The sequence below is a fragment of the Cololabis saira genome, chromosome 14, assembly GCF_033807715.1.
Source record: "Cololabis saira isolate AMF1-May2022 chromosome 14, fColSai1.1, whole genome shotgun sequence".
NCBI lineage: Eukaryota > Metazoa > Chordata > Actinopteri > Beloniformes > Belonidae > Cololabis > Cololabis saira.
The window spans coordinates 41,303,686-41,324,893 of NC_084600.1; the positions used below are offsets into that span (position 1 = coordinate 41,303,686).

Sequence of the window (21,208 nt, forward strand, 5' to 3'; positions counted from 1 at the left end):
GATGCGCAATTTAAAATACACAAGGTGAGCAGATTTTTCTATTTTCTTTCAATTATATATATATATAGTTTGAGCTGACTTGATGGACTGCTTCATCTAGAATCTTTCATATATTTTTGGTGTGTGTCTTCTGCTCTAAACGACAGCAGCCTACCCTTTAAACACTCCTACTGTAATAGTTGAAAATCATATTATACACTTATCTGACAAACTTGCTACAGTGTAACACAAAACCTTCCTCTTATCTTACAGGGACTCGACTGTTTAATTACAAGTCTATTTGAAAGGGGGGGACGGGTTTCGGGAGCGGTGGGTTCATCTAAAAAGTAGGTAACACTTTACAATAAGGGTCCCTTAATTAACATTAGTTAATGCATTATTAAGCATTAATTAACAGTTTAATAATAGATAAATAACCATTATTATGTATTACTTAACATTAATAAGCATATTAGTTAATGCATTAATAAACAGTTAATTAATATCTACTGCTCAGAGTTAATTAATACATTAGTAAGCATTAATAAAAGTAACATTATGTAATTATTTATCCTTATGTATGCATTACTTAGTATTAATTAATAGATTAGTTAATATATAAGTAAAACGTTAATAATGCCCCTAGTAATCATTTACTAATGGTGTTTCTTTGGAGTGAATAAGCATTAAGTAACAGCTCCTAATACATCTACTAATCATTCACTAATGGTGTAAATGTTACCTGGATGGGCATTATTAAACAACTATTTAAAGTCTTAAGTAATCATTTCCTAATGGTGCTGTGTGTTATCAGGTAGCTTACCTAACCTTATGGACGGTAACCTGACATAAACCTTAATAAATGTATAGGAGTGGCTCGTAAGCATTACTTAACCATTAGTAAATGCTTTCTGGACCCTTATTGTAGGACATTATTAACGTTTTACTTATATATTAACTAATGTATTAATTAATACAAAGTAATGCATACATAAGGGTAAATAATTACATAATGTAACATTCATTAATGCTTACTAATGTATTAATTAACTCTGAGCAGTAGATATTAATTAACTGTTTATTAATGCATTAACTAATATGCTAATTAGTGTTAAGTAATACGTAATAATGGTTATTTATCTATTATTAAACTGTTAATTAATGCTTAATAATGCATTGACTAACGTTAATTAAGGGACCCTTATTGTAAAGTGTTACCAAAAAGTACCATGTATAGAGTGACAGACATGTATAAGGCGTAAACAGCACAGATCTTCATTCAAATAAAAAAAGAAGTTGCGATGCATAATCAAAAAAAAAAAAAGCTGTGAGCTAAGCAATGAAATGGTCTACGAAGCATTTACACTGCTACTGACAGACGGTACATGAAGGCATTAACACAAGTTCAATGGCGTCTGTGTTTTTTAGGCACCGTGTTGATGTGAGATATGATATGTGTCTGTGGACATGTGTGAACATGGGAAACGACATGTGTCTGCGTGTCTGTTCGGAGGGAACGAGGGAGGACGAGGCGGACGAGGACTCATGTAAGAAGCCGACAGCAGATACACAGATTTCTCAAAAGACGAGGGACGTGTCATGAAGGAGACGGCGGCGTCGGCGGCGGCAGCCGGCCGCCTTCGACAGAAGGAACATCAGCCGAGAAACGACGAGGAGGGAAATGGAGGATGGATGTACAGTTTATAACGGGGAGAAATGGGCCGAACACAAGGGAATAAAGGGGGAAAGATGCTCAGGGGACCTCTCTGCCTGCAAGCTCCTCGCTGACTCGAAGGGGGCAGTGGCGGAAGTGGACGAAAAAATGGGAGACAAAGAGGGAATAAGAGACACCTAGACTGGAGGAGGAGGGTGGGGGGGCTGCTCAGCTCCCTCTACAGTCTAAATGAAGTATTCTTTCTTTTCTTCTGCGTGCGCGTGGTTGCCCTCGGCGTTGATGATGGCTGTGTCGGCGTCGGGTGCGTCGTCCGCTCCTTTGGCTTCGTTCGTCAAATACGTTCCTGCGGAAAAACAATAATAGATCTTGGTGTAATTATTGACTCAGACCTGAACTTCAACAGCCATCTAAAGTTTATCACTAAATCACCTAAAAAACATTGCTAGAATTAAGGGGATTCTGTCTAAACAAGACATGGAAAAACTAGTCATGCATTCATTTTCAGTAGGTTGGATTATTGTGAGGTTAATCAACGTTTTTGAATTAGTTTTGTGCTTATGAAACCATTAGAATCCGAATCAAGTCAAGTCAAAGAGCTGACTCTGTTTTAGACATGCTTATCACATGTTACCAGTTACAACAGCCACTCCCTAAACTACTCAGGGGTTTGGGCTGGTCCACAACTGTCTCATGGTCAGTTGAATCATTTGTTCAAAACCCCCAACAGAAAAGATGTCTGTTGGCTCTGCATAACATAGATTAGTTGCTCTTCAACTGAAATGTCCTGTTTATCTGTTTGTTTCACCCCATTGTCCATCCACTGTCTACCATTGGTTGTCTTAAATGGTCATGTTCCTGACAGTTTCTCAATAAATAGCTGATGCAAAGGAGGAGCCAGCAAGCATTTGTCGAGAGCATCTGAGAGGGCCATGTTGCTCTGCAAGCTCCGACTTTGCTTCCACTTCTGCAGAAGCGCCTTAAAGATCATTCCACAGTCTCTGTGTCTTTCCTAAGTTATGAATTTATGTTATATTGATTTAGGAACCTAACAATTATTGCAATGGCATCTTTACAGGCCTTAACAAGAAATCAATCAGGCAGCTGATCCAGAACGCTGCCGCCAGAGTCCTTACAAACACCAGGAAACTGGACCATATTACACCAGGAAACTGGACCATATTACACTGGATCTGGTTTGTTGTGGTTCCAGAACCAGAACCAAGCAAGGTGAGGCAGCGTTCAGTTATTCTGCTCCTCACCGGTGGAACAAACTTCCTGTAGACCTGAGGTCTGCTCCAACTGTAGATCCTTTAAATCAGGCCTAAAAACATTACTGTTTACTGAAGCTACTCTTAAATTAAATACTTACCTGCTGTACTCTACTGCCCTTACTTTTTAACAACTTGTTTTTTTATTTGTTACCTCTTTTCTTATCATTTTATTTCATTTTATTTATTATTTACTGTCTAATTATGTCTTGCCGCTTTTAATGTTGATGTAAAGCACTTTGCATTACCTTGTGTTGAATTGTGCTATACAAATAAACTTGCCTTGCCTCAAACCACTTCAGAGAAAACAAAGAGCAAATAATCCTGCGTAGCGTCTAGGGATAGGAATCAAAAACCGGTTCTTGTTCAGAACCGGTTCCCAGCGTTTCAATTCCTTGGAATCGTTTGCCTTTTTTGCAAACGATTCCCTTATCAATTCCAGTGGGGGCGAATGATGTCACCAGCAGTTCATTCTCGCCAAGCAGGAAAACATGGCGACAAAGCGGCATAAACACTCGAAAGTCTGGTTACATTTTACCAAAAAGGATGACAACAGGGCGACTGCAGGTAACTAACAAACTAACACTGACTATCATGTTAGTGCCATTTGTTGGAGAGTTTACACTGGATTCTGTTTGACCGGCGCCCCTTACTAGTAAATAAAATAAAATAAAAAAACTTTTTGTAACCAAATAAATATTTAAACAACATTTAATTACTATTGAAAGTCACCCACAGACTGAAATAACACCTTCTTTTAATAATTATATGCATCTTACATGTTTTTATTTACATTTTTTTATTTGATGGTGGCGGCGCCCTAGCGCCCCCTATTGACCAGCCCTCGCTGGTGTAAAACCCTCCGCAGGAGCAGAAAACACCTTCATTGTCATCAGTGAGGCCAGTTGTGTGTTAGAAGGACTCACATCACCCCGGTTTTAAAAACTCTCCACCACTCTCCTCCCTTTTAACTTTAAAATCTTGGCTCTGGACCAATCTCCCGCCGTCTCTACGTTCGCTGGACTCCATCGATGCTTTTAAGAGCAAACTTAAAACCCACCTGTTTATTGCTGCATCTACACCCAGCAGATCTCAATTTGAAACCCCAAGAACGTAAATTTATTATTTTGCTGTATTGCAGGCAAAAAGGATTGTTGCTCTTAACTGGAAGAAAATGGATGCACCTACAATCGGTGTGTTGCAGGGTGGAGGAGCAGCCACTCAGCCGATTGGGCACACCTGTGCCCAATCAACCTCTCCACCCTGCCTGGCTACATAAGAAGTGGCTGCACACCAGCAAGGGGTCTGCTGGGAGAAGGTTCTGCTGGTGCATGTGTGGCGGTGTGATTGAATAAAGGAGTTCCTGCACTAAACCCTGTGTCCTCTGTCCTGTCGGTCGACCCCAGTGGCAACGAGCTTGCTACAAGGTGCTTGGATCAAGGTTATGGCACAATGTATGTCAATGGAGAGAATAACATATACATTAAAAAACAAACTTGGGATGTACGAGGAAATCTGAAAACCGTTTAATCAATTCATTAAAAAGGGAGATATAGGGGTGCTTCTCCAGGAGGAAAATGCAGGGCAGGATTCCTAAATATCAAAGTAGTGGTGAACCTCGGAAGGGGAAGGGTCTTGGAGGGCGACAGCAAAAGTGTAAGTTTTGTTTATGTGTAAGTTAGGTAAGAGGTACCATTGGACTGTACTAACAATACTGTCATATGCTACTTTGTACTAATTTTGGATCTTATAACAACAGATGTAAAGAGAGAATCAATGTGGGTTGGGATGGGGGGGTTAAGACTGTTAAGTCAATTCATGGATTTCATGTGACGTCACACAGTACTCGCAGCGCCATCTTAAGGACCGACTTGCAACATGCCGTCTATCTGTTGTGCCGTGGGATGCGACAATAATAAGTCTAAAAAAACGGGATTGACCTTTTATCAGTGCTTTAAGTGGGCCGTGGGATATTGTGATGTTTAAATGTTCTTTTATTTTCTTCCTTTCACTCGTGTTGAAAGCCGGTTGAAAGCGCTGTAGGAAACAGTCATGATGAGGAACGGCTGATCCAGTTAGTTGAAATGAGAAGTTATCTATGATTCCTCCTCATTTCACCACAAAAACCACAATAAAGTGGCAGAAATAAATAATATCCTATTATTATATAGGTCCCAGAACATCGGACGGGAGGGAGAGAAAAGGTCCTGTAAGTGGGGGGGGGGGGGGGGGGACAATTAATAACTGCGTGTGGTGACGCAATCAAACAGCGAACAGCGTGGAATGAGCGGCGTGTTCGTGGTGTTAAATGCAGCCAGCATGTCAGCATGTCAGATCATTACTGAGATGTGGGAAAAAAGCAGAGGACACGAGATCCAGGCTGAGTTGGATTTGGGAGAGCCGCTTGGTGATGGAGACGTCACGGGACGCACCGCGCAGCAGATCGGGAGCGCAAGATGAACATTTGCATTAATAATATAATAAATCATATTTTATATTTTATGTTTTAATAAAGTTTTATGGTGACATGATGATATGCTTTTACTTTCTAGAGTAGTAACGTTACTGAAAAAGTGAACTGCCTTCTTACTTTTCATTACATAAACGTATCCTGTGTAGGCAGTTCAATGCTGATGCTATTCATCACCAGACTGTCACTTACCTTTCCTGTTACCACCAACATTTTTTTGGCCTCCACATGATGAAGTTTGGCATCTTTAACCCATCATGATGTGAAGTAGCCGTAAGCTTTGGTACTTTAAAAGCTTTGAGAGCTTTGCCGGTGTATGGAGAAGGATTGTGGACCAGGTAGATATATATGTCCGCAAACGACAAATCTGGCAGGTTTTTGGCAGACTGGAGTGGAGTCAGTAATTGATTAGATATTAGATACGGATCGAAACCTAAAGTGTCAATTTTCTGTAGATACCGTTGCTGTTCTTCGGGAGTTAAGTGAGTTATTAGGTGAGACGTCATATTGGCTGCGCGACGGAAAGGTCCTCGGTCAGTCCTCAAGATGGCACTGACAACAAAAAATGTCACGTGACTGAAACCCATGAATAGTTGTTGTGAAATGTCCTTTATAGTATCCTGTGTGTGAATAAAAAAATCAATAAAGATATTGTTAAAAAAAAGAACCCACCTGTTTCTCCGAGCTTTTAAACATCAGTAGTTGTTGTTTTTTATTTTATTTTTACTTTTATTGTAGTGTTTTTATTCTTTGTGAAGTACCTTGTGACATTCCTTTGTCTGTGAAAGGTGCTCTAGAAGTAAACTTTACTTTTACTTACTTACTTAAAAGCTGCACGTCCCAACAACCTGACACAACTGAACTTTGACCATCGACTTTAAACTTTGTTTTTGTGGTAGATTCACTCAAGGATGTGGTTCCTTGACACTTCAGCATCTCAGCCGCCGTCTTGCTCCCCCCATAAATATGGATGTTGTGCGGCCGGAGCAGCTCTTTATTAGATTCATTACCAACAGTGGTCGCCATGCGCCATGCGCTGGCTCCTAAACCTCCCAGCTTCCAAAAGACACGTTCCCCCATCAAATTCATCCCGAGTCTTCGCCCCAGGTCGTTCTGGAGTAATCAACCCGGTTTAATGTCGTCCTGAAGGTCCGTCTGGACGTAATTACACAGGTAACGAGATCTTAACCTTCAAAGGGTCGTGTTCCAGATCAGGGCTGGTTGACCGACATGTCTCGGGGACTTTGGTCGTAACTGACGAGTCAGACAAATAAAAAAAAGGAAAATAACAAAATAGTAGTGGTGCATTGCATTGTGGGATATAGTATGTGAGGTGGCAGGTTGCACACCACCACTTAGTAGGATATATCCAGGTTTTAAGACGTCGTCTTGTTGTTTTGGGTGACAGAAATGGTAGAAATATCACTAATGACTGCAAATTAAAATTCTAATCACATATCAGTCGGAACGAGAGCAATTATCAGAAATGTCTGCAGCACACGCTTAACAGCAGGTAAGTTAAAAAAAAAAACTAGACTAGGTCCCTGGTGCGAGGTGTACAAGTATTAATTTCATCCACAACTTTCACAACTAGTTAACTGATGGCTGTTAACGGTTCACCAGGTTACGGTGGAGGTTGTTTTGCCCCGCCCTCCAAAACACGTCATACACACGAACAAAACACGCGTCTTTAGGACGTAGTTTTGAAAATGGCAACAAGTCTTTTTCAATATTATTATTCTATATATGCTTTTATTTTGGTGATCTCAGGAAGCGGTCCACAGAGCCATACACCAAGTTTGAAATCAATAAATGAAAAGATGTAAAATGGTGGATGGTAAAATGTCCTTGCCTTGGCTGAGATACAGGACAAAAAAGAAAAACTAACAAAAAAAACAGCTGAGAGACGTCTGACTGAAGAAATGTGTTTCCAGAACTGGCGAAACTTTAAATCCAATCCAACAACTTTCCTGACGGCCGAGCTGAAGACCACTTGTGCCGGAAAGGATTTTTATTTTTAAGCTTCACAGAAAATCTGTTATTATTATATTTATGCTTTTATTTTGGAGATCTCAGGAAGTGGTCTACAGAGCCATGCACCAAGTTTGAAATCAATAAAGGAGAAGATGTAAAATGTTGGTGGGTAAAATATCCTGAAATTGACAGGTAGCTCAATGTAAGTACCTTATTGTTGAATGATGCTATACAAATAAACTTGCCTGGCTTTGCCTTGCCTTGTCTTGCCTTGCCTTCCTTTGTTTTGCCTTGTCTTGTCTTGCTTTGCCTTGCCTTGCCTTGCCTGGCCTGTCTCAGCCCAGCCTTGTCATGCTTAGCCTTGCTTTGCCTTGTCTCGTCTTGTCATGCTTAGCCTTCCTTTGCCTTGTCTCGTCTTGCTTTGTCTTGTCTGGCCTTTCCCAGCCTGGCCTTGTCATGCTTTGCCTTAACTGGTCATTTTAATTGGCTGAGATGCATGACGGAAAAAACAACAAAAAAACCAGCTGAGAGACGTCTGACCGAAAAAATATGTTTCCAGAACTGGTGAAACTTTAAATCCATCTGACAACTTTCCTGACGGCTGAGTTGAAGACCACTTCTGCCAGAAAGGATTTTTATTAGGATTTTTAAGCTTCACAGAAAATCTGTTATTATTCTATTTATGCTTTTATTTTGGGCGATCTCAGGAAGTGGTCTACAGAGCCATGCACCAAGTTTGAAATCAATAAATAAGAAGATGTAAGATGGTAAAATATCCTGAAATTTCATGACAGGTGGCTCAACATGAGCTCCTTGTTGTTGAATTATGCTATAAAAATAGCTTTGCCTGGCTTTGCACTGCCTTGTCTGGCCTTGCCTTGCCTCGTCTTGCCTTGCCTTCCTTTGCTTTGCCTTTTCTTGTCTTGCCTTCCTTTGCTTTGCCTTTTCTTGTCTTGCCTTCCTTTGCTTTGCCTTTTCTTGTATTGCCTTCCTTTGCCTTGTCTTGCTTTGCCTTGCTATGCCTGGCCTGTACCAGCCCGGCCTTGTCATGCTTTGCCTTGTCTTGTCTTCCTTTGCTTTGTCTTGTCTTGTCTTGCATTGCCTTGCTTTGCCTTGCCTTGCTTTGCCTGGCCTGCCCCAGCCCGGCCTTGTCATGCTTTGCCTTGTCTTGTCATGCTTTGTCTTGTCTTGTCTTGCCTTGCCTTGTCTTGCTTTGCTTTGCCTTGCCTTGCCTGGCCTGCCCCAGCCCGGTCTTGTCATGCTTAGCCTTGCTTTGCCTTGTCTTGTTTTGCCTTGCCTTGCCTTCCTTTGCTTTGCTTTGCCTTGTGTTGTCTTGTCTTGTCTTGCCTTGCCTTGCCTTGCCTTGCTTTGCCTGGCCAGCCCCAGCCCGGCCTTGTCATGCTTAGCCTTGCTTTGCCTTGTCTTGCCTTGCTTTGTCTTGTCTTGGTTTGCCTGGCCTTGCCTGGCCTTGCCTTGCATTGCCTTGCCTTGCCTTACCTGGCCAGCCCCAACCCGGCCTTGTCATGCTTAGCCTTGCTTTGTCTTGCCTTGCCTTGCTTTGCCGTGTCTTGGTTTGCCTTGCCTGGCCTTGTTTTGCTTTGCCTTAACTGGTCAATTTAATTGGCGACAAGAGACGTCTGACTGAAGAAACGTGTTTCCAGAACTGGCGAAACTTTAAATCCAATCCGACAACTTTCCTGACGGCCGAGCTGAAGACCACTTGTGCCGGAAAGGATTTTTATTTTTAAGCTTCACAGAAAATCTCTCAGTGCAGCTTGACCCCAGGATTACAAGGGTGGCTAACTTTCTAAAGATGTAGACGAAGTGAAACTGGTATGTCGATGAAAGGAGTGCAGGACTTCCTGTCGGAGGACGGAGGTAGAACCGCCGAGGTCCGGTCCGTCCGAGCTTTACCTTTATGCCTGGCCAAGTATCTTCCCAGGACGATGATTAAACACAGCGTGACGAAGACGACGACGGCCACCACTCCTCCGATCAGGGCGTGGTCGGTGCCGTGTTGGCCCAGAGCGTTGGGATCTGAGGAGAGAAGAAGAGTTAGTGAGGTGAGGCGGCGGAGGTAGAGCTGCAGCTGAACCCCCCCCACATTGTTCCTGCTTTAACAACTGCTCTGAGCTGCTGTCATTTCTTCTTTCCCTTCTCAAACTTGCAGTCAGAGCCGAGCGGCGCGGCTCTCTGAGAATAATAAAACAGGAAGAGAAAGAGAGAGAGAGAAGAAGAAAGAGAGAGAGAGCACATTGACACATTGACACAAAGACAGGCAGACACACATTCACCCTGCAAAATGGAGGAAAAAGAGAATGTAAAAGGGACTTGGGAAAAAAAAAGGAAGTGAATAATTCAGGGCCCCCCCCCTGCAGTGCTGGAGGAGCCCCGACATGCAAAGCAGGGGAGTAGAGAAAGAGTTGTACACAGTAAATAAATCATTACACAGAAAATAAAAAGGAGGAAAGAAGGATCTTTCTTCTGGTTCTTGGAGAGGGAAGTGTTATTGTCATGAAAATGAACCGGGTGTTAGTTGCTGCTGGGAAGGAGATGATAGCCGAGTCATGAAAGAGGGGAGACGCTGCCTTTGTGCGTCTCATGCAAAACCCCATAAAAGCCCCCCCCGTCTTCTTTTCAACAACTTTTTTTTTTCTATCGTTCAAACACTGATTTTTCTTTTTTTTCTTTGTCCAAGGTAAGAGCAAGGACAGGACGGCGATGCTCTGGCTGGCGGGAAACCCGCTGTGCACGCCAGAGCCGGCAGACGGGCGACGGGCAGCCAAACAGGCTGGATTATTCAGATCGGTCCCTGACACCTGAGAAATTACAGCCTCGTCTCATTATCTCCCTCCGAATGTCACGGGAGCCGCGACAACCGCTACTCGTGTGTGTTTGTGAGGACTCGTGTTGTTTCTCTCAGCCTGGTTCAATTTTAGTTTTAATCTAGTCTTTGGGTCAAGCATTTTTAGTTTTTATTAGTTTTAGTCACGTCCATTCTCCTTTTAGTCGTGTCACGTTTCAGTCGACTAAAAGTCTGAGCATTTTAGTCTTATTTTAGTCAGAATTGTATTGTATGAGTATTAGGGCCATGCAGGAGAAAAAAATATTTGAGAGGGGTAGATTTTCTTTTATTGTGCAAAATCAGGAAGCTGAGAGCCAAAAGCTGTTTTAATTTCAGCGGTAGCGCTGTTAATATGCCACTTTATTAAGTTTTAATATTTTTTCAGGTGTAAAAGTAACCGTTAAGATCCCCAACCTGGGCTCAGTTTATCCAAAGAAATTTGACCCGATGTTTTCGGCGATGATAAGAGCTCCGGCTCGGAGCAGCAGATCACGTACAGACGTGATCGCCAGGTCAACCTGCCGTAGTCCCGGGGAGAAACCTGCAGCTCTGTGGAGAATTACCGCTGGCTGAAATAAATCATTTAGGAAGATAAATGTTGGTTTAATAGATGAAATCTAACAGTTGTAGCTACGCCTGTTAAGAAATTTGCTCCAAAAATTTCGGGATTTCTGCCCGCCGGCTTCGGGAGCTGATTTATGGTTCCGCGTTAAATCGACGCATAGCCTACGGCGTAGGGTACGGCGTACGGAGCGCGTCGCTGCGTATCCTACGCCGTAGGCTCTGCGTTGGTGTAACGTGGAACCATAAATCAGCCTTTATTCTGGCGAGGTTTGAAAAAGACTTTGCAACAACGGGCAAACGAGTGATAATGTACATTCACTGAGTGAATATTATGAAAGTAAAATATATATTTCTCACTAGAAATGTAATCAAAATGCATTTTTATGCAGAAACTAACTCAAAATATTGATTTTATTCACTAAAAAATAAGAAATGTCCGCCATGTATTTTTTTTTTATTCAGTCCGCAAATGACGACGAAAAGCATTCTGGGAAATTTTTCTGTCACTAGTTCAACATCTGAAAACACTTGCTCCGTAGGGACAGATTCATAGCCACTACTCTCTTTTTCTTCACTCCCCCCTAGGTGGAAAGAGGAATTGGGACACCACTACCCTCACGGGAACGTGCAAAATTTAGGGTTAGTGCTGAAAAGTAGGGGTAGTGGTAGTATTGGGACTGGGCCTAAGTCATAATTTTCATTAATTATTTGACTTAACTTTAGTGAGGACTCATAAATAATACTTAAGAGCATGTCAAAGCACCAGCAGGGAAGGCGATGGAGTAGCATGAGTTTTATATATATATATATATATATATATATATACTGTATATATATATATATATATATATATATATATATATATATATATATATATATATATATATATATATATATATATATAATGTATAACTCCCAGAATATTGAGGTTCCTGTTCAGTATTCTCCCTGTTCTTTCTCTCCGTGAGTGTTTGTGTCTCTCCCCATGAGGCCGGATTGAACAGCCGGCTGGCTCTGGCTACACGGGTCTCCATGGTCTGAGTGACCGGGCCGTCACACTCCAGCGCTCCCCGGTGGACAAACACGCCGTCATGGCGACAGGCACGCTCATAGACACAGATGTGAGGAGCATGCTTTCACTGTACAGCAGTTCTGCTTGGGCGCTGGAGCGGAGAGCAGAGGAATGTTACCCTGGCAGGACCCAGCGGGGCGAGGACCGGGACGTTTAGTTACACATCCATCCATCCCCGCGCCGCCGCCGCCCGTGTGTGTGTTTCATCTTAAACCATGATATGCTCGCGCCGTCTGACTACCGGCTGAGAGTCTGAGCCGCAAGTCCAAGCCCTTGACATTTTGTAAAACTCGCCATCTGATCCTTTCATAGATCACAATGTGCATTTTAAAGTCACGGCGAAATAAGTTTCAAAGTTTTTGGAAAAGTCGAGGATAATCCACTCGGTCTGCACTTTGGATTTTCTGGGAGTAACATCATGTATTACAAACAGTTACACGCTCCACTGCTCCAGCAGAGACTGTATGTTGGGCTGTTGCCTCCTCGTGGAGCAACGCGGCCGAGATTAAAGCACATTCGTTTAGTTCCTGCTGAATCTGTTGTATTAAAAGACTTTAGCAGCTCCAGAGAAAGCAGCTGAGAGTCTGATGAAAACTTCAGTCAGTTTGAACTAAAAAAAAAATAGAGGAAAATCCAAGGATGAAGCATAAGAAACTTGACTGTATTCAAACCTGGGTTAAAACAACAAGAACAGCTAGTTAAAAAAAGGGTATACAAGAAAGACTAAAAGGAATCAGTTAAAAGCCAATTAAAAAAGGTGAGTCTCGAGCCTGCTTTTAAAACGTCAAAAAACCTTGTTGTTGCTTCAACTTTCACGCAAATGCAGCGACGTAATGACGTGGCTCCCCTTAGCAGCTGCACCTTAGCACGAGCTGTGGAAAAGTAAACCGGTTCTCAGACGGCCCCTCCGACCACCACCAACATTCATACACATTCACACGGGGCAAGGTTGGTAAGGTGTCTTGCCCAAGGACACTACGACAGCAAACTGGGACAGAGCGGGATTCGAACCGCCGACCTTCCGATCATTGGACGACCCGCTCTACCACCTGAGCTACTGCCGCCCCAAGTTGTATCCTCCTACTTCCATCCATCCATCGTCCGCCGCTTATCCGTTCCCGGGTCGTGGGGGCAGCAGCCTCAGCAGAGATGCCCAGACTTCCTTCACCCCAGACACTTCCTCCAGCTCTTCCGAGGGGAGTCCGAGGCGTTCCCAGGCCAGCCGAGAGACATAGTCTCTCCAGCGTGTCCTGGGTCTTCCCCGGGGTCTCCTCCCGGAGGGACATGCCTGGAACACCTCCCTAGGGAGGAGGGACATGCCTGGAACACCTCCCTAGGGAGGCGTCCAGGAGGCATCCGGTACAGATGCCCAAGCCACCTCAGCTGACTCCTCTCAACGTGAAGGAGCAGCGGCTCGACTCCGAGCTCCTCCCGGGTGACCGAACTCCTCACCCTATCTCTAAGGGAGCGTCCAGCCACCCTGCGGAGGAAACTCATCTCTAAGAGAGCGTCCAGCCGCCCTGCGGAGGAAACTCATCTCTAAGGGAGCGTCCAGCCGCCCTGCGGAGGAAACTCATCTCTAAGGGAGCGTCCAGCCGCCCTGCGGAGGAAACTCATCTCGGCCGCTTGTATCTGCGATCTTGTCCTTTCGGTCACTACCCAAAGTTCATGACCATAGGTGAGGGTAGGTGCGTAGATTGACCGGTAAATCGAGAGCTTCGACTTTCGACTCAGCTCCTTCTTCACCACGACGGTGTTCACCCTTAGTTGTATACTCCTACTTAAATAGTAGATATACAGTGGTATGGAAAAGTTTGGGCACCCCTGCAACCTGATCCTGCTGCAGATGGTGTCAGTCAGTACGTTTACATGCAGCAAAGAAATCTGATTTCTGATCGTATCAGATAAACATCCAGAAGACCGGATCACTTGTCTGAGTTTACATGCTGTTCAGAGAATCAGATAAATGTCCAGAGCATGGCTGACTCTGTGACGCTATGTGGCGCTGTAACCATTGTAACCATGGTAACCATTTCAACAAAGAGCCACTTCCGGTTGACGGTTGTTTTGTTTGGCGCCAATGTTACGCCTTCCGTATATTACACCACTTTATTTTGATCTGCTCTGGTGTCCTGATGAAGCTTCTGCTATCTCTTTCGCAATCTTTTTAAAGGTGTTTAAACAACTATTTAACACGCGCCGTCTCCTTTCACTTCTGGGTGAATGCCCCAGAGGAAATTCTCGAGCATGCGCAGACTGCAATATCTGATCCCCCGTATACATGGTGTTAAAATTCCGACTCTGAACGAATTATCTAGGTGTTGCTATCCGATCATTAAATGTCCGATATAGGTCCAAAGTAGATTGGATTGAGGTGTTTACATGCAGTTTAAAAGTCAGAACGATGTCTTATACGATCAGAAATCCGATTGAACTGCTGCATGTAAACGTACTGACTGTGCATCCTTAGACTATTCAGGGAACTTTGCAAAAGGAGATGCTGTCTGGTTCCATCATGCCGTGGGACTGTGTGGCTGGTCCAGGTAAAGTTGAGGGTTGCATGGATTCCGGTCAGTATCATCAGATTCTTGCGAAGAATGTTCAAGAATCAGTGACAAAGTTGGAGTTGTGACGTGGCCGGATACTTCAGCAAGACAACGACCCCAAACACTGCTCAACTTGTACCAAAGCATTCATGCAGAAGAACAAGTACAACGTTCTGGATGGCCGTCTCAGTCCCCGGACCTGAATGTTATTGAAAATGTGTGGTGTGTTTTAAAGCTGTCGATGCTCGGAAACCATCAAACCTGACTGAACTGAAGGTGTTTTTCAAAGAAGAAAATACCTTCTACAAGATTCCAGATATTGGAAGTTATAGGAAGTATTTGGATGCTGTTATTTCTGCAAAAAGAGGATCTACTAAATATTGATGTTATTTTTCTTTTGGGGTGCTCAAATTTATGCATCTGCCTACTTTTGTTTAAGTAATTATTGCACACTTTCTGTAAATCCTATGAACTTAATTTCACTCCTCAAACATGAGTTTGTCTGTTGTATGATTCATTTAACTGAAATTGCTCATCTGAACAACCAATGATTTATAAAGGAAAATCTTGAAATTGATCACTGTAGCTACTGCTGTGCATGATTTTGCAGTATTCCATGAACACGATAGTCATGCAGCATTAAAGGCCGCGTCATAACATCACTTTAACCTTCACAGTCTGATCACCTTTTGAACAAAAGCTTTCAAAAGAAGACTATGTCCTTATCTGTTCAGCCCTACTCGGCTAATATTAATCGTACGAGAGAGTTTCAGAAAAAAAACCAGACTGAGAGAAACAGAGAGGAAGGAAAAATGATACTGATTGAATCAAAAAGGCTAAATTTGATCTGGACCAGGAGGCCGAAGGAACTGTGACGAGTCGGATGGCGGTTTTGTTCGGCCGGTGATACATTTTTATGGCTCGGGAACACATTATCTTTTAATGAGACATATACATTCTTCCCTGTAATGTTTAATATGAGAGCATGGCAAAGAAAACTCCTCTTTCAATATTAACGGCCCCCTCCTTGTTGCCCGGCCTCGTGAGCCGGGCTTCTTTAATAAATTAAAAGCAGCTAAGTTCCTCTGTGAACCACTTCTAGGTCTCACCAAACAAAGAGTATCCGTCTTAAAGGGAGGAAAGATTATTATTTTACCATTTCACCTCATGAGGACATCAGGACCCAGACAGAATATCTGTAAATATATATTAATGTTAGAGTCATCTACAAAAAGAAGAGACCGAAACCACAAAGAAAAGTCTATTCTAGGTGGTAAAAGCGACCACAGATAACATTTGGCATATTAGATTATGATTAAAAAAAACATTATTTAACAAAAAAATAACTCGTAAAAGCATCTTTAGCATCAATAACTTGAAGTGAGCGATATACAGGACTGTCTCAGAAAATCAGAATATTGTGATAAAGTTCTTTATTTTCTGTAATGCAATTAAAAAAACAAAAATGTCATACATTCTGGATTCATTACAAATCAACTGAAATATTGCAAGCCTTTTATCATTTTAATATTGCTAATTATGGTTTACAGTTTAAGATTAAGATTCCCAGAATATTCTAATTTTTTGAGATAGGATATTTGAGTTTTCTTAAGCTGTAAGCCATGATCAGCAATATTAAAATAATAAAAGGCTTGCAATATTTCAGTTGATTTGTAATGAATCCAGAATGTATGACATTTTTGCATTACAGAAAATAAAGGACTTTATCACAATATTCTAATTTTCTGAGACAGTCCTGTATGTTTGATCTTCTTAGCGTCTCACGTCATCGTAGGAGAACTTTGGATCCCTCGTGTTTACAGTGTTGCTTCTGTTCATTCAGGTTTGTGGACATTTGTTCGTGTGCTCTTGTGCGGTTCTGTTTTTCAGTTTGGTTGTTTCAGCACCTCGATTATCTTATTCTGCTGCAGATTTATTGATAAACTCTTCGTCTTTCTCGTTAGACTGATGTAACTTCTTTGGAAACAACCCGATAATCTTTCCCAGATTGATGAGCTTAAACAGCTGCTTCTCTTAAGATCATTGCTGATATTTTTCCTTTTTGGCATTGTGGTGACAGCAAAACTACCAAAACTTCTGTTTTTATAGAGGTCCTCTCACTTGTGGAGAATAAATGAATCCAGTGCAATCGCCCGGCAGCACCTGCTTCTATTTGTCCTGCTAATTACTTGGTCTTTCCTCCCGCCGCCTTCGCGTGTTCCGCCAAATAAATGAAAACGCAGTGGAATATATAATGTGTTGTTGTTAATTGGAGGTTAAATTTATCTCATCTTTAAACTTTCCAAGGACCAGGTTAAGTTTTTATGATGCTTTGACATGTAATACCATAAAATTGTGAGAACTCCAACTGTGTTTTCATGCATCTATTTATTTTAAAAACTTTTATTCCTGCACTTGTGATATATAGCCATATTTGTTTAGAGTAGCAAAGCTGGGTCATATATTTAGTGCAGCACAGTAATCTTTTAGAAACCTCTATAATGCAACAAAGTGTGGATGAAGATTCATTAATTTTCAGTCACAGCCGAACTTTTTGCTTCGATGTCACTAGTTAAAAAACGTTTTGTGTATTTAAGCTATTTAAACCTTTGTCTCTGCCAATGTTCATCAAATAAAAATAAAAATGTGTGTTGATTCATGAAGTGAGGACCAGATCTGACCCCATCACATGGAACTGCACAGGAATGTATTACCTACCTAATATTTATCTATTTATTAATTTAATGCTCATATGACATGACGCCGGTACAGAACTACTAGTGAAGGTATCTGTTATTTATATAAAGTCTGATGACCAACAAATGTTTGGGCTGTATTTCAAACTGATAACCTGCCAGGTGAAAGGTCATGGAGCGCTGTTTCATTCACACTTAAATTATTAAATATTATATTCCATGAAATACACAAACATGACTATGAAATAAATACAAAATAAATTAATAAACTATTTTTCAAATGACAATTTATTAAGTTTATGACAAATTATTTCATATTTCCCTTTTATTTTGCATTGCCTCTTATTTCAGAGCTTATTTAATTTAATTTTCTTATTCAAATTAAGGGGCATAGTTTTCAATGTGGGTGTGGCCAGTTGTGAACGTCAGCGGATCCTCACGAGGGACAGAGGGAACCCAGAAGAAAACAGAAAATCGATAAAAACATCTAAATATAGATGCAATGTCTTAAGTTGGCAATACGATACACGATACTCAATACAATACTCAATACTATACTCACGATACTCAATATGATACTCACGATACTCAATAGAATACTCAATACGATACTCACGATACTGAATACGATACTCAATACAATACTCATGATACTCAATACGATACTCACGATACTCAATACGATACTCACAATACTAAATACAATGCGATACTCACGATACTCAATACAATACTCAATACGATACTCACGATACTCAATACAATACTCATGATACTCAATACGATACTCACGATACTCAATACGATACTCACAATACTAAATACAATACGATACTCACGATACTCAATACAATACTCAATACGATACTCATGATACTCAATGCGATACTCACGATACTCAATACAATACTCAATACGATACTCACAATACTCAATACAATACTCACAATACTCAATATGATACTCACGTTACTCAATACAACACTCAATACGATACAAGATACTGGTTGTTTCACTGAGCGCGGTGGAAAATCGAATAGTTATGAAGTTATAGCTGCTAGCTATTGGCTGAGCTGACTATCAATCAATCAATCATATTAGAAATACTTTTAATGCTTTATATAAATTCTCCTGATGTGGTACAAGCCATGGATGTGAGACCAAAACGGTTCATTGTACCAGGCTGCAAATATACTTATTTCTATTGTCATGGGATATTTATAAATCTAAGTATGTATTCTGTCTATTTAACTGTGAATGAAACGGAGGGAAGGGCAGGGAACACAGTGAAGCGTTAGCTGTCACACAGCTGCTGTGGATGCTATTATTTCTCAACCTGGAATACAAAATTAAACCGTCATGTCCAATCATTTGCACACACAGTGTATTAGTATGTGCTTTAATACCGCCTCGACACCATTACTTAATACTCCATCTCCGTCATGCCATCTCTCTTTCCCTGTGGATTTAAAAATATTTAATATTAAAATTGATCCCCTACGGGCATGCTTTCTTTTCAAGGCTCGTGCTTTTTCTGGTCTCTATTTTAGATGTTGCCCTGGGATGCAACGGTTTCAGTTGCTCAGATCAGTGAAGCAGAACTTAGCCAAAGCACGGCTTTGTGGCGCTGCAGTGCCCTTGAATCCGAGGCCAAGGTCAGGATCTCGAAATGCTTCTGTAAATACGTCTTATGAAACAAGTTTAAGACAAGAAGACTGCTGGAAAACCCTGAGGAGCATTGCTGGAACAATTACATGATTTTGTTTGAGGTAAATAAGTATGAAGTTTGTAATATATGAATGAGTTGATAATCAAGCATGTCATTAAATCAAGGTTACTCATGTGGACACTTCACTTACGATTAATAAACCACCACCACCGACAAAAACTTTTGAATACTTGTGAGTGCTGACTTTAATTATTTTCATTTTATAATTAGGCTTTGATAAAATCTTTCCTGAAAAATGCTTCTCTTAGCTCTGGTCAATGTGGCAGTGACAGACCATTTTAGCCATTTCTGTTACTATCTAAAGTCACCAAAAGAGCAGTTTGCAGACAAATACAAGCTTTCATTTCATGAAACAACTTCCCTGATTAAAAACAACAAATGAACCCTCTCTAAAAACAGGTGAGCTATCAGGCTTCCTGCCTTATGCTGCAGCCTTGAGTAGCTCCTGAACCTGCTGCATCTCATCATCCAAACTCTCCGAGATGGGAATCACAGGTGAGCCACACTCTGGGAATCTTCTTTACTGGTGTCATGGCCAGGACCGCCATCTGCATCCTATCAGCTCTCCCCAGGGTGCCCCCAGGCTGGGGGCTGGTGCCCCTTCACTTCACCTTTCATCTGCTCGCATGGCTTTTTGCATCACTGCTGTGGTGATGACAGCATGTCAGCCAACCTTATGCATGGTCTCTTCATCAGTTTCTTCCAGCGAGTCTCTCCCACATGAACAAAGGACCTTCACATAAAACACTCCAAACCTGCTCTACTCTTCAAACCAGCCAAACAGTTAAGTCGCAAACAAAGTTCATATATAACGATCACATGTTCATCTACCACTCGAGCTAAGACCCTACATCTGGGTCAGAATATCCGGTTGGACAAAACAGCCATCTCTCACGTTCACATCAATGGGAAAAAAAAATGTTTTTACTGCTTTGGACCAATGTTTAAATCAATGGATTACTTTTTTAAAACTTTGTATTTGTAAAAGTAACATTTTGGAGCACACAGCGGCGTGAGGGTGCAGCGTATTTTTATCCCCAAGCTGGTAGAAATCCGACCAGTCAAATAGTATCTATTTATTCTTCTCCAACCATGCTGAATCTGTCCAGTGTTAATTTAGCTTTTCACTTCATGCCAATCAGAAAAATGACCATATTTGACTTAGCATTCCATCAAAAAGGCCCTGGTTATCCTTTAACTCATCGACTACTGTAATGCTACCTTTGCTTGCACGGTGGAAAGCCTGTAGATGACTCAGTAACGCAGGTTTTAGCCACGAAGAGTCGACCCTTTGGTTAACGTTAGTGGCTGCAGTCCTACGTTTCTGATGACTTCTGCTTTCTTTAATCTTTATCTCTGTGCATCCCATCATTATTGCAATTACATTTGTGTTTTGTCTTTTTTGTCTCATAGGAGTTTTCTCTCTGTTTCGTGGCACCGAGGTGGATGTCTGCCCTTTACGAGCTGGTTCTGTTAGACAGGGACTTGTTCCTTTTGACCGCCTTATGCATGTTCGGGCCAGGGAATGAATCATGAATGTTGCCTTCCTTCGCTGGGCTGTTTTATTTTTCAACAAAATAAATATATATATGGAGTAAATTATAAATAGATAACGTTTAATTGAATTTATCTGGATTATCTTTGGACTGTATTTAATTGGACTGCAGTAAACAAATGAATGTGTAAAGTGGAAAGAGATGACATGGGGATCTACAATAAACAAATTGAATTGATTTGCACTGAATCAATGAATAGAACAGAATTAAGACTGAAATGAGTTTAACCACTTTCAGTTCAGCTATTTAAATCTCTTTTGTGATAACTAGACTCTTCTCAGGAAAGCTGTCTGGAAATCCAATCCCAACACACACGACTGCTCGCATCCATCTACCTCTAACCCTAACCCTTGACCTCTAACCCTTACCTCTAACCCCATCCCTAACCCTTACCTCTAACCCCAACCCTAACCTCTAACCCTAACCCCTAACCTCTAACCCCAACCCTAACCCCAACCCTAACGCCAACCCTAACCTCTAACCCTAACCCCTAACCTCCAACCCCAACCCTAACCCCCAACCTCTAACCTCTACCCTAACCCCAACCCTAACCCTAACCTCTAACCCTAACCTCTAACCCCAACCCTAAATCCAACCCTAATGCCAAAACTAACCTCTAACCCTAACCTCTAACCCCAAACCCTAACCTCTAACCCTAACCTCTAACCCCAACCTCTAACACCAACCCTAACCCCAATCCTAACCTCTAACCCTAACCCCAAACCCTAAACCCAACCTCTAACCTCTAACCCCAACCCTAACCCCAACCTCTAACACCAACCCTAACCCTAACCTCTAACCCTAACCCCAACCCTAACCTCTAACCCTAACCTC

At 41.8% G+C, this 21,208-nt stretch overlaps 1 protein-coding gene across 1 annotated transcript in view; it reads right to left on the bottom strand.

The window, feature by feature from the left end:
* Positions 1 to 1,167: 1,167 nt before the first annotated feature.
* Positions 1,168 to 21,208, bottom strand: part of cadm2a (cell adhesion molecule 2a) — a 462,577-nt gene continuing 442,536 nt past the window's right edge. The window contains 2 exon segments of the mRNA XM_061739216.1: positions 1,168 to 1,997; positions 9,281 to 9,403. Coding sequence (XP_061595200.1) covers positions 1,879 to 1,997; positions 9,281 to 9,403 — 242 coding nt within the window. The 3' untranslated portion in view covers positions 1,168 to 1,878.